The sequence below is a fragment of the Notolepis coatsorum genome, assembly GCF_963971535.1.
Source record: "Notolepis coatsorum genome assembly, chromosome: 14".
Lineage (NCBI taxonomy): Eukaryota > Metazoa > Chordata > Actinopteri > Aulopiformes > Paralepididae > Notolepis > Notolepis coatsorum.
In genome coordinates this window covers 53,349,363-53,364,362 of record NC_140178.1, presented here as the reverse complement: position 1 = coordinate 53,364,362, position 15,000 = coordinate 53,349,363, and the positions used below count along the sequence as shown (strand labels likewise).

At 41.4% G+C, this 15,000-nt stretch overlaps 1 protein-coding gene across 1 annotated transcript in view; it reads right to left on the bottom strand.

The window, feature by feature from the left end:
• LOC311239840 (syntaxin-binding protein 4) overlaps positions 1-15,000 on the bottom strand; it is a gene marked incomplete at both ends in the record, with an annotated part of 344,479 nt that overhangs the window by 3,908 nt on the left and 325,571 nt on the right. The window contains one exon of the mRNA XM_084328288.1: positions 4,932-5,048. Coding sequence (XP_084184414.1) covers positions 4,932-5,048 — 117 coding nt within the window. The remainder of the gene's footprint in view (positions 1-4,931; positions 5,049-15,000) is intronic.

The window sequence follows — 15,000 nt, the reverse complement described above, 5'->3', positions numbered from 1 at the left end:
TCCTCCGTGGACCTGTTGGGGCGGTATGCAAATTGCAGGGGGTCCAGGTTGATGGGGAGGGAGGAACAGGGATACTGTCCGGTCCTGCTGCCTTCCTGATATTCACTTTCTTAAACGTCCTCCTCACATCATGTTCTGTTATCCTGAACACTGAGTCTCCATCAGCAGTGCCCCCCCCCCCTCCATTGCAGTGGTTTGTAGGCTGGTGCTGTTATTCCCAGCCTCAAACCTCGCATAGAAGGTATTGAGATCATTTACCAGTTGGATGTCACTGTTCAGTTTGAGGGAGGTGCCTTTGTAATCTGTCATCGTTCTGAGGCCCTGCCACATAGCTCTAGAGTCAGCCTGTTCATATTGAAGTTCAATTTGATCCCTGTAGCGCCTTTTTGCTTCTATTACTGTCCTCCTAACATTGTATCTCACCACCTTGTGGTCATTCATGTTGCCTGTCACAAGCCTGGCGTTGTATGCTGAGGTGCGCGCCTTCAGAGCTTCGTGGACAGATTTGTCTACCCATGGCTTTTGGTTTGGGTAAACTCTAATTGTGGTAGAGGGGATTGTTTCTTCTACCAAAGTACAAACAAAGTCCAGCACTGTTTCCGTGTAGTCATTAATATTATCTGTGTTATCGCGGAACACCCCCCAGTCTGTACATTCTAGTGCAGCTTGGAGCGTCTCCTCCGACGCCACCGTCCAGCGCTTCACCTCTCGCGATACTACAGGAATGCGCTTGAGACTTTGTTTATACTGCGGTACAAGAAAGATGGGGTCGTGATCTGACTTGGCGAAAGGACTGGCAGCATGTGATTTGTACCCACTCTTAAATTGCGAGTAGCAATAGTCTAAAATGTTCCCGCCTCTGGTAGAACAAGTCACATGCTGGTAGAAGTTTGGCAGCACTTTTCTCAGATTAGCACTATTGAAATCACCCACAACCAAAATAGCAGCGTCGTCAACGTTAGCTGCTTGGAGCTTGTTTACCTCGTCGTGGAGCTTGGAGAGCGCGTCGCCTGTGTTTGCTTGTGGTGGAATATACACTCCGATCAGAATGGCCGACGTTAATTCTCTCGGGAGAAAGAATGGCCGGCACTTGATGGATATATACTCCAGGTTTGGGGAGCAGTGGTTTGAAAGCTCCTTCATGTTGCCTGGATCACACCAATTGTTGTTCAACATGAAAGCTATTCCACCTCCCCGCTTTTTACCAGAATATTTTGGATCCTTCGATGTCCCAGCTTTCATGTAGAGATGCGTACATCGGATTCTGTCATAGTGAGCCAAGAGTAGAAGCAGCACATCTGTGTCACGCGCTGACACAACGATTGTTTCTACTGGAGCCTGGATGAGAAAATCAGACGTGTATCAGCTTCCTCATGGTCAGCACTCAGAGAGGAGACTTCAAGATCTGGATCTGTTGACTTGACAGTTGTCGCTTCAGTAAACCTCCCTGATACTACAACTACAGGTTCATAATCCGGGCTGTGTTCTATCAGGTGGTTTGAGAGCGATATCTGATTTGTTGTCTTCAAGGGCCATGAAGCTCGACTAATCGGCAGGAAGTGGAACAGACTTGCTTTTGATTTCATGACGTACTGGTCTATGGCGCTGTTTGCGTTTCACCCTTGTGCCTGTTTTGATGGATTGGTCATGGTATCTGTCAAAGACGACATCTACCCTCTGGTATTTTGCTCCCATCTTCAACACGGTGTCAGTGAACTTGTTGGCATAGTCACCAAATGTTGTAGTGTCAGGTGGCTTTCCGAGTGCCATTACCAGAGCTTGGCCATCAATGACCAGGCAGCTGGGTCCCTGAAGGGTAAGATCGGCAGGGGTTTTAATAATAATAATAATGGCTTGGATTTATATAGCGCTCTTCATGACACCCAGAGCGCTTCACAGAGTCCATTATTCGTTCATACACAGTCATACCGGTGGTGGTAAGCTACAATTGCAGCCAGAGCTGCCCTGAGGCAGACTCACGGAAGCGCGGCGAATAATCATCGCCTACGGCCCCTCCGACCACCACCAACATTCATTCACATGCATACACATTCATACGAGGCAAGTAGGTTAAGTGTCTTGCCCAAGGACACAACGGCGATGGGATGGACATGGGCTTGAGCGGGATTCGAACCACCAACCCTTCGATCATTGGACGACCCGCTCTACCCCTGAGCCAAAGCCGCCCCACAGCTGTTTTAACTTGTTTCGTCAGTATATTTGCTAACACAGACTTGTTGGTGGAATGTAGACTCCCGTTAGTTGTGGCCAGAGATGGCGGGATGGGCATGAGCTCATGCTGGAGGATATTGTCAAGATCTACCTTACGACCTGCTCTGTAAGCTGTGATGAGCCTTTGTAGAATCTGCCTGTCCACTTTGATGGTGTTTTGCTTGTTCTTGGAAAGTTGCACAACTTCATACAAAGAGGCAAATGTCTTGGCTTTGTTCTTTCGAATGGGTGATTTCAGGTTCAGGTGCTGGTCACTATCTGGAGGTTCACACAAATGTTTGTCCACAAACATTTTCAATTGTGCCTGTCCAAGGTGTTCTGCGCCAAGTATGGATTCTTGAATCTCCGGTGTGACTACGTCCTTGTTGATGTATGTAAGAAAACTTACAAAAGCACATTTAATTCAGGTTTGTACCTTGTGTAGGCACACTTAACTCATTAAGCCCCACCATTTATTTTTAGAAAATTCGCCTAAAACAGCATGCTTACATTAAAATGCTTATATATCCAGATTTATAAGAGCTACTTGCATAAACTTGGTACCTGAAGAAAGCTAAGACTTGGGGGATTCTAATGTTGGTGTCCAACACTGTACAGTTATTACCAAATTGCTGTAGTATTCCTGCAAACACTGAAGAAATGTAATTTTTTGTATCCTCGCCTATACAAAGATTACAGTTAGACAGTCAAAAACACCCTGTTACTCATGGTTGCACCCCAGCTATATTCCTACTTTCTTCCTCCATAGGTGCAGATGTTCTGTGCAAAGTTTCATGTCAGTAGAATAAAAACTGTGGGTTTAGCACCTGTTTTTGTGGAGAGAGGGCCTGGTGCTGGCGGCCATGTTGGATTTCTCAATTTTGAGGCCTTATTTGACATTTTTGAGCTTGGTATACAGCATATTTGGATTCAGCACCCCTTAATACCCCTAGAAATGTTGTGTACCAAAAATAAACACGAAATGCCTTCAGCACTTTATACAAGCACATTTTCTGAAATTCTGCCTAGTCTAAAGCTCTCGAGACAGAGAACACGTTGGTAAGTTTCATGTGTCCAATTATCACGTGTCCTCCTCACAACATAACGATAGGATTCATGTTACAAATAGACGAAATGTGTGTGTCAGTCATCACTTTATGTGCGTGTGTCAGTCTTTGCTTTATGTATGTGTCAGTCATCACTTTATGTGCATGTGTCAGTCTTTGCTTTATGTGTGTGTGTCAGTCATCACTTTATGTGCGTGTGTCAGTCTTTGCTTTATGTATGTGTGTGTGTCAGTCATCACTTTATGTGTGTGTGTCAGTCTTTGCTTTATTTGTGTGTGTCAGTCTTTGCTTTATGTGTGTGTGTGAGTCTTTGCTTTATGTGTGTGTGTCAGTCTTTGGTCTACTGTATGTGTGTCAGTCATCACTTTATGTGCGTGTGTCAGTCTTTGCTTTATGTGTGTGTGTCAGTCTTTGCTTTATGTGTGTGCGTCAGTCTTTGGTCTACTGTATGTGTCTCAGTCTTCAGTCTATGTGTGTGTCAATCCAGTGACAGCCAGTCAGTATAATAAAGTGCGCTCACACACACACACACACACACACACACACACACACACACACACACACACACACACACACACACACACACACACACACACACACACACACACACACACACACACACACACACACACACACACACACACACACACACACACACACACACACACACACACACACACACACACACACACACACACACACACTGGGGGAGACAGAATTGATAATTTTTGTTTCAAATAAAAATGAAGCTTATTTGAATGATTTCCTTGGCGTTTCCTATATTGGTTCAGAGCTGGAACTGAATAAACAAAAAAGGTGTTTAGCCTGCTCATACCTTAAAAGCGTGGGGCAGCATGAATAACTTGGCTCTGCTAATGTATATCATGCTTCCATTCAAACAGACGGCAACAAGCGTGAAGTCAAGTCTCACTCGCGTGAGACCTCCTCTACATGCTCCTAGGGTCCTAGTGCCCCCCAAGTTACACTATGTTGTGTGCACATGTATTTTATATGTTAATAAAATTGCATTTATCTATAGTCCTAATTCTGTCACTGTTTGATGTCACAAAGAAGGGTGTATCCAAAAACTGTCTACAACATTTGTAACAGATGATGAAAAAGTTAACAAATAATTAACAGTATTAGACATTTGTTAATGATGAATAGGCTTCACTTTAGATTAGGGCACACAATAGCATCTGTAAATGATTTATGGATGTTTTATGAATGTCATTTGTTGAACGTGAACAAATAAATGGAGGTACAATATAGTTGTTTTTTCATATCCATTTTTCAAAGCATCTAGAAATGTGTTACTACACATTAAACAACATTATTTAATGATGAACAAATCAAGTACAAACAATGTTGATAATGAGTTATAAATAATGTAGAACTAATTTGTAAATGTTATACAAATATAGTTGTTATACAAATAAATGATTTAATAATAATTTATGAATGTATATAAATGGTTTGTTCATGATTAGTTCATTATCTACAAATACATTATAAAGGCCTTATAACTGAGTGTTATTATAAAGTGTTACCGATACCTAAAGATAAGGAACCCTACACATAGCCTAAAGATACCTAAAGATAAGGAACCCTACACATAGCCTAGGGGTAAATACGGTATATTGGTGGTGTTACCTGTGCGAAGCCCAGTAGTTTCTTGTTGGAGATCTCCAAGTGTTTCCTACTCATCTCCGACCTCCTCAGCTGGCAGTCGATGGTCCCCAGCCTTTTGTTCAGCTCCTGTACGTCCTCCTGTGTTGTCATAAGATAGTATTATGAGCATCAAACACCATCAGAAGCATATTATGAGTGTACTGTAATCATTATAATCATGATGTGGTAAATAATATGCAAATAATATGCAAATAACCCATGTCCAAGTCACAGTTTTGTTTATGATACTGTTTTAGTCTGTTAGTTTAGATGTATCACAAAATAGTCTGACTCAAAGGATGTTGAGCACATGTATAAGCATAGGCGGCGGGTAATGAAGGCGAGGGTAGGCTAAGCCTACCCAAATGTTATGCTGGAAATCTTTAAACTGAATTTTGAAAATGATACATAATATATGTGCGCAGCATTATATAGGCTACTATATTGTGTGTGTGTTGTTGCTGCAACCCCCTGGTGACAATCTGGTGATTATGGGTAGGCTCAGGTTAAATAATGTAGCCAATCACATCCTGATCAGCAGCAAAGCATAATAATTTTTTTGTAAACATCTGCATTCCGAATTTCCCCCACCAATCACTTTGTAGCAAACACCAGCGCGCTATTTTGAGTCAAATTTCAAAAAGCTAAATGGATATACAGTCTTTTTCCAAGGCAACATATAAACAAAGTAATTCAGAAGCTGCCAGCAGCAGCACCAGCGACCGCGCCCTTCCAGCCACAGCGAGCCCTGCCCAGGCTGCCCCTGGGGATAACACCGGATCACCTGAGGCTATTGTATGTTGCTTTATCTTGGCAAACAAGGGCTTGCTCTACGAGGGCATGATGAGAGTCAGAGTTCATCAAATCGTGGACACTTTTTAGAGCTACTGTATGTACATTGTTTTCAAAGCATGATAAGATCCAAATTACGAAAACTTTTCCTTCATTGCTGTCGGCACCGCAACTTGTCTTGAACGGTCTTTCTCAGCAATGAGGTGCATTCGAAACTGGCTAAGAACAACAATGCGCCAGGAGAGACAGTCAACTGTGAGTCTGCTTCACATTGAAAGTGATCTCACAGACAAACTTAAAGCATAAAAGATCATTGATGCCAAGACGAAACATTACATATTGCTGCATTAAGGTAAGACAATGGTTAATCATATTGGATGTCTTAATTTGAACACTTAATTTGCACTATATATTGAATGAGTGGGGCTCGCTGTAGTAGCCTAGTGGGTGTGTGTATTGTACTGTATGAATTCTACTGAATTCTACTGTTTGCAGGTGCACGCAGCATGCGCAAGCAAAAAAGAAAAAAGGAAACATTTTGCACGCTTGCGCAACTCCCAACTATAGCCTCGCCTAATGTTCGGCTCACCCGGCGCCGCGTCTCTACTTTTCGTAGCTCCATTTCTGCAGACCCCTCTCTGATTGGTTGAGCTCCATTTCTGCAGACCCCTCTCTGATTGGTTGAGCGAAGCCCCTCTCTGATTGGTTGAGCGAAGCCCCTCTCTAAGGTACGCAAGGGAGGTGCGCGTAAGGTTATCGAGGTTATCGTGCCAAGAAGATAAAAAGATGCCGCAAATGTAATGCCGCAAATATAATGTTATGTTATGTTCGATATATTGAAGTATATATTGAATGTATAATACATTAATATGGCAGCAAATCTTACAAGACGCGTCAGCAATGATGAGCGTTTTCCCTGTACTCCGCCATGTGAATCTAATCTGGATGCGTACCCTGAACTTATGGTAGGCCTAGACTTTCGTCTTGTTTACATCAGGGTCCATCATTTTCAATTCATTGTCTTGTTTACATCAGGGTCCCCCATTTTCAATTCATGATAACATATATGACATACAGGTAGACAGATAGCCTGTCCTACCATGCTCTGTAAATAACTTATGTACATATACCGATATGCCCTACTCTGTTTACTTGTTTTATTGCACAATGTCGTTCTATTGACAGGACCTAGCATGTCCTACCATGCTCTGTAAATAACTTATGTACATATACCGATATGCCCTACTCTGTTTACTTGTTTTATTGCACAATGTCGTTCTATTGGATTCTATTATATGTTATTACTATTGTATTATGCACATCGTTGCGGGCAAGACCACCCGCATTTCATTGTAAACTTGTATGCCGTGACAAATACAACTTTTTTTTTTTTTTTTAATTAATAGTTTGAAACACAAAACAGCTCAACATAAATACAGTACCATACAGACAAAACTAAACTCACAAACAATAAACAATACAATACAGTACAATACAGACAAAACAAAACTCACAAACGGTACAATACAGACAAAACATACTAACAAAATGGGGGGGGGGGGGGGTGGGGGGGGGTGCAGATCAAACACTCCTGCTTTCAGTCATAAGTATTCTCCAAATATGTCCTTATATAGATCCAGGGACCGTCCTCTCCATGGTCATGTTCAGCGAGCGTTGAGGCTGCTCGTTCCATTGTCAATAGGTCCATGAAATCCCTCATCCAGGTGTCCATGCAGAAACAATTTGGCTTTTGGATCTTCCAGTTCATCATGATAGTACGCTTAACTGACATAAATTATGTGCTAGTGTAATGATGCGTTGCGTAAGTGCTGATTGTATACCAACTACCCCTATGCCCAAGAGGCAGACTTTTGGACATAAGGGTATCTTAACACTGAGAATAGAGGATAGTCTTAAAATGACCTTGTGCCAAAAACTCTTCACTGTGGGGCAATGCCACAACATGTGGATGAGTGTTCCTACCTCCCCACATCCATGCCAGCACAAATCTGAGATGGCTTGATCCATTTTTTTAATTTTACATGGTGTAATATAAGCTCGATGAACTACCTTTAATTGTATCATTTTATATCTTACACATTTTGATGATGTTGTTGTATTTTTTAAAACCGTCTCCCATTGTGGAGCAGTCAAGGAGACCTTCAAATCCCTCTCCCACTGCTGTTTAATGGAGGCCAGGCCATCTGATGAGCTAAGTGACAGTAACCTATTAAGCATTACATCACACGCAGGAGTGGTTTGTGACCAATAAACCATGCCTAGGGGTGGTTGTTAGGCCCGAGGCGCAGCCGAGGGTCGTTAGACCCCCCTAGGCATGGTTTATTGGTCACAAATCACGACTGCACGTGGTGTAAAGCTTTTATACAACTGCCAGATTCATCCAACCTTATTTCTATACAATAAACACACATTAATCGAAGATTTATTGAAAAAACCATCCGCCAGAAAAAGTAGTTCCCACAACTCCATGTGGAAGCAGCTTGAAGTGCATCCAACCAAACTAACACATCCAACTGTGTATTATTGGAATGATTGAGAGAAGTTGCCTCATGTGGAAGCAGCTTGAAGTGCATCCAACCAACTAACACATCCAACTGTGTATTATTGGAATGATTGATTGAAAATTTATTAAAACGTTTTCTTTGCCCTATAGGAAAAAAACGTTTTCTTCGCCCTATTTTTTTATTTATTTCTTTTAGCCTAAACTTAACCAGTTGGAAACCAGGGGTACAGTAATAAAATTAGCAATCAACCAATCAATCAATTCAATAGACCATGCTCACTTAAAACAGCGCTGCTTCTCTCTCAGTCTGACTCCCCCGCTGTTGCAGACAGGAGTGTGTGTGTGTGTGTGTGCGTGTGTGTGTGTGTGTGTGTGTGTGTCACAGTGTGTGTGTGCGTGTGTGTATGTGTGTGTGTGTGTGTGTGTGTGTGTGTGTGTGTGTGTGTGTGTGTGTGTGTGTATGTGTGTGTGTGTGTTTGTGGGTACGCCAGCGTCGGACAGTGTGAGAGAGAACGCTGCAAGAAAGTAGGAAGGAAGAAATTTAAATCAATCAATTAATCTATCAATCAATCCGCGATTTTTCTTTTGTTCTAGATTGAGTCAAGACCCATCAATTACATCATCCAACATTGTTTAAAATACTAACACATTCCCCTTGACAGAATCGCTTCATATTTAGTCGTTATGGTGCTTTCAACATAACCATTTGATCTCCGCGATCCTGTTTTCTCCCGGAGTGAGCCGGGGAGGGTTATGTGATTTGGTTGTGGGCGGGTCCTGAGCCCAGGACCGTGGATTGTTACCAATAAAGACGTGTGAATGGCCAATCAGAATCGAGAAATTTGCATGCCGTTGTATAATTAAGCATTACATCACACGCAGGAGTGGTTTGTGACCAATAAACCATGCCTAGGGGTGGTTGTTAGGCCCGAGGCGCAGCCGAGGGTCGTTAGACCCCCCTAGGCATGGTTTATTGGTCACAAATCACGACTGCACGTGGTGTAAAGCTTTTATACAACTGCCAGATTCATCCAACCTTATTTCTATACAATAAACACACATTAATCGAAGATTTATTGAAAAAACCATCCGCCAGAAAAAGTAGTTCCCACAACTCCATGTGGAAGCAGCTTGAAGTGCATCCAACCAAACTAACACATCCAACTGTGTATTATTGGAATGATTGAGAGAAGTTGCCTCATGTGGAAGCAGCTTGAAGTGCATCCAACCAACTAACACATCCAACTGTGTATTATTGGAATGATTGATTGAAAATTTATTAAAACGTTTTCTTTGCCCTATAGGAAAAACAGGAGTGTGTGTGTGTGTGTGTGCGTGTGTGTGTGTGTGTGTGTGTGTGTGTCACAGTGTGTGTGTGCGTGTGTGTATGTGTGTGTGTGTGTGTGTGTGTGTGTGTGTGTGTGTGTGTGTGTATGTGTGTGTGTGTGTTTGTGGGTACGCCAGCGTCGGACAGTGTGAGAGAGAACGCTGCAAGAAAGTAGGAAGGAAGAAATTTAAATCAATCAATTAATCTATCAATCAATCCGCGATTTTTCTTTTGTTCTAGATTGAGTCAAGACCCATCAATTACATCATCCAACATTGTTTAAAATACTAACACATTCCCCTTGACAGAATCGCTTCATATTTAGTCGTTATGGTGCTTTCAACATAACCATTTGATCTCCGCGATCCTGTTTTCTCCCGGAGTGAGCCGGGGAGGGTTATGTGATTTGGTTGTGGGCGGGTCCTGAGCCCAGGACCGTGGATTGTTACCAATAAAGACGTGTGAATGGCCAATCAGAATCGAGAAATTTGCATGCCGTTGTATAATAGATCTTAGATACTGACCTCCTTTCTGAAGCGATCCTTCTTAGTCTGTCATCCAAATCCTTATGTATCCCCATATCTCTATTTTTCATGGATACTGATCTTACTACAGATCTCAACTGAAAGTACAACATGAATTCACTATCTCTTAAATTATACAGATCTTTCAATTCATTAAAAGGTATCGTCTCTCCATCCTTCACAATCTGTCCTAGTTGATGTATTCCTTTACCCTGCCATGAAGTATTTACTAGTGTGCTGCCCCCAGCCATTAACAGGGGGTTAGACCATATGGGGCATGAAGGTAAAGAGATCCCTTTGAAGGCTAGCCGTTTCTGTAGGGTTTTGATTATCTCACATGAAAATCTTATTATCGGGTTATCCATTTTAAAGTTAGGTTTGGGGTGAAACCATAATGATACCAAGGATACCGTCTTACCAAGTTCTGATAAAATATTCTCCTCAATCCATTTCCAACTGCCTATTTCGGTCTTGCATATGTAACCCCATGACAAGGGGAATCTGGCATTATAAGAGAGATAGTATGAGTAAACATCCGGAATACTAAGTCCACCGCTATTTCTTGGTCTCATCAATTTCTTGTAGCTGATTCTAGGTGTCTTCTCCCTCCATAAGAAACCTGTAAATAGCTTATTTATCTCTTTAAACCAATACGAGGGGAATTTTAGTGGAACAGCTGATATTAGAAATGATATTCTAGGTAAAATATTCATTTTTATTATCTCTGCTCTACCCCATAATGAAATGGGTAACACTGTCCATCTCTTAATATCCTCCCTAATTGTCTTCAAGAGGTGTGGACCATTAGAATAAAAAATCGTGTCTATAGGTGTCCGGATGTTTATTCCGAGGTATCTCATACCTTGTGATCTCCACTGTAAGGGGGCAGAACCAATATGTGAAGGATGGGTCAGGTTATTCAGAGGAATAGCTTTACTCTTATTAAAGTTCACCTTATATCCTGAAAACTCCCCAAATGCTTTAATCAGCTTCATCACCTGTGGGATTGATTGACAGGGTTGTGTTAGTGTTAATAGTACATCATCTGCATACAGATTAGCTTTAAAGTCATGCCCCCCAATATTGATGCCCGTGATTTTCTCCTCTGCTCGTATGGCACATGCCAGCGGTTCGAGGGCGAGGATGAAGAGTGATGGAGAAACCGGACAACCCTGTCGGGTGGACCTGAATAGCTGAAACGGTTGAGATATAATGCCATTTGTTTTAATTGAAGCTAGTGGTTTGTTGTAGAGCGCCATCACCCAATGTATGACCGTGGGTCCAAAACCGAATCTGGTAAGAACATAAAACAGATAGTGCCATTCTATTCTGTCGAAAGCTTTCTCAGCATCCAAGGATAAAGCTACCGCTGGTTGTTGTAGGTTGCCCGCTTTTGACATGACATGAAATAGTCTCCTCATATTATTAGAAACGTGGCGGCCTTTAATAAACCCTACTTGATCAAGGTGGATCAGTGAAGGCATGACTGTCTCTATGCGCATGGCCAGGATCTTAGCAAATAGCTTATAATCGCTGTTCAATAAACTTAAGGGACGATAATTACCCATTTGTGAGTGATCTTTATCAGGTTTAGGTAACAAAGAGATAGTAGCCTGGCACATACTCTGAGGCATGGATTGATGAACTATTATGTCATTGAATACTAGTGTAAGCAGTGGGGTTAGCCTGTGTTGAAACTGTTTGTAAAACTCTAAGGTGTATCCATCATTCCCTGGTGCTTTCCCTGTTGAAAGGAGGTTCATGGCAGATATGATTTCTGATTCTCTGATAGGACCCTCTAAATGCTCCCTTTCTACCTCTTGTAATGTGGGTAAGGATATGTCCTTAAAAAATATATCCATGTCTTCCTGTTTTTTAGATCCTTCTGACTGATAGAGTTTACTATAAAAATCACTGAAAGCTTTATTAATTTCTGTTTGTTCATAAATAACTGCACCTGTACTATCACATATAAATGGTATTGATTGGCGATTTTCTAATTGTTTTAATCTTAGTGCTAGCATCTTACCGGCTTTATCTCCTGATTCAAAATATTTCCTACTGAGTCCAAACATGAGACAATTCAAACTGATGTATAAGGAAATTATGTTCACAAGGTACAGGGATGAAGAAGGGACTTGATATTCACAGGTGTTTACATTTTTATTTAGTTTCTATTTTATTTTATTTTATACATATATAGTTTTTGTTTTTTGTTTTGCATATATATATATATATTTTTTTTTTCTTTTCTTTTCTTTTCTTTTTTTATGTTTAAAATAGTACACTCATTTGAGTAGTGGAAAAGGGGTAGGATTAAATAAGTGTATACTTCTTCCTACTCCTTTTCGAACATGCAGATTGAGTTGTTTTTCTTTTTTGTTATTGTTTGTTGTATTCATTGCATGTTCGAAATAAAGACTTCAAATCAAAGTCTGAAAAGAGCAAACGCTGTCTCCTCATGTATAATTGATTGCAACTCTGTCTTAAGAATCAACATAGTATTTTTCAGTTGTATATTTCCAGGGTTAAGCATGTGTTATGTTTCTACAGCCTTAAGTTCTAATATTAAGTTGTTTTTCTTCATTATCATTTTCTTCTTTCTGGCTGTAGAATAGCTAATAATCCACCCTCTGCAAGTTGCTTTGAATGCTTCCCACACCATTTGTATTGAAGGGACAGATTTTAGATTAATATTTATAAATTCAGTTATTCTCACATTTATCAAAGATACAAACTCTTGATCTTTTAGCAAAGAGTTGTTAAATCTCCATTGTTTACTTTTGTGATTGTTTACAGAGAGAGCTAAGCGCACTGACATGGGGGCATGATCTGAGATTATAATATTATGGATGTTGCACTCTATCACATTCTCAACTGTACATTGTGAAAAAAGAAAGTAATCAATCCTTGAGTACGAATTATGAGCGTGTGAATAGAAAGTATATTCTCGGGCAAGAGAGTTTACTACCCGCCATATGTCTGTCAAAGCCAGAGATACCTGCAACTCATTGAGCGCTGCTGACAATGCACCATCTGATATGAGTGGGTGGCCCGATCTATCCACTGCCGGGTCACTAACTAGGTTGAGATCACCTCCTAAATAAATATGGTCTGCCGCAAAATGAGATAATGCCACACTCAATTTGGATAGAAATTCGGCCTGACCAATATTGGGTGCATAGACATTTACTAACGTGCATTTAGTATTTTGTAAAAAACCTGATAGAATGATAAACCTGCCATCCTTGTCAATAATTTTTTGAGATAGTCTAAACGTCAGTCGTTTTGCTATTAAAATACTGACGCCCCTAGATGCCCCGGTACCTGGTGCTGAGTAGGCCTGGCCTACCCATCTCTGTCTCAACTTAATAGAGTCCTCATCCTTCAAATGTGTCTCCTGCAACATCGCAACATCACAGTCCAGGGATTTCAAATGACTAATGACTTTATATCTCTTTGTTTTATTTGAAACCCTGTTTACATTCCAACTAATCATGTTAATTGTGGCCATCAAAAATTATATTGCGCTTTAGCTTGTTGAAAAGGTTGGATAAAAAGGAAAATACTGAATATATGTTGAAGTTATCAATGGTCTGCACCAACAAGGGGAAATACACACAAAACACATAACAAACCATACAAGAAGTGCCAATAAAAGGGCACACACATAATATAAGGGAGATAGAACCTGTGTCCATCCCCTGTCCGTGAACACACTGATAAACACAGTTATCCGCACGCAGTGATCAGACCATGTCCTTAATTAAATGCATGATCCGTGCATCCGAAATTATTACTATAGGGGCAGTGCAATACATAACCTCAGAAAACAAAATAATATATATATACCTACATATACACATATATATACATATATACATATACACACATACACACATATATACATACACACAAACCAAAAAAAATGTATTATAATAATAAACAGTATAATGAAAGAGGCTGCCCTTAATGTTCATTGCATACCTTGCACGGGATCTTGCTCAAGTCATCACCCACACTAAATAACTCAGTTGCCATGTCTACTGTCAACTGTCAACTGTCAGTGAGTGGTGGGCGTGTCATACCTCTATGCTCTGTCCATTAACCAAAAATATTAGGAAGCTTGATCTTCAATCCTTTCGCTGCATCCGTGGGGTTATTATAGATGGATGTTTCGCCGTCGATGGTGACTATCAGCCTCGCAGGGTACAGTATGCCATTACGGACATCCGCGTCCCACAATTTCTTCTTGATGTCGGTATAACCGGCGCGCTGCTTTTTAATTTCCACGGGTAGATCCTGGAATGCGTGAAGCGGCCTTCCTCCCCATGTCAGCTTCTTTTTCTTCCCCGCGGCTCTCAAGATGTCCTGCCTGTCGTTCCATCTCAGCAGCCGTATAATGTACGGGCGAGGAGGTGCCGATGGGTCTGGTCTGGGTCGGAGAGTCCGATGGTGCCTTTCTACCTCTGGTACCTGGTCAGTGTCCTTTAAATCCAGGATGTATCTCAGAATGCCATTAATCATATTATTCGGGTCACCGGCTTCCTCTCCCTCTTTCAGGCCGACCAATACGATGTTATTTCTCTTGCTCTGCGCTTCCATGTAGGTTAATTTGGTTTTCAAGTAGTCCACGTCTCCCGTCAGGTCTTTCAAAGTTTTGCCGTCTACGGCCATCTGGTCTTCTACCGCTCCGATACGGTTCTCCGCGTTGGATATTCTTTGCAGAATAGCCCGTGTGTCCTTCTTTACTCCGTTGATCGATTCACTGAGCTCATCAAACCTTAGCTGGAATGAATCTTTGATGATAGATACCTCCGCAATTAGGTGCGACGCCCAAGCAGGGGTGTCTTTGTCTGACATAATTTGTTTGGCAGAACGCCA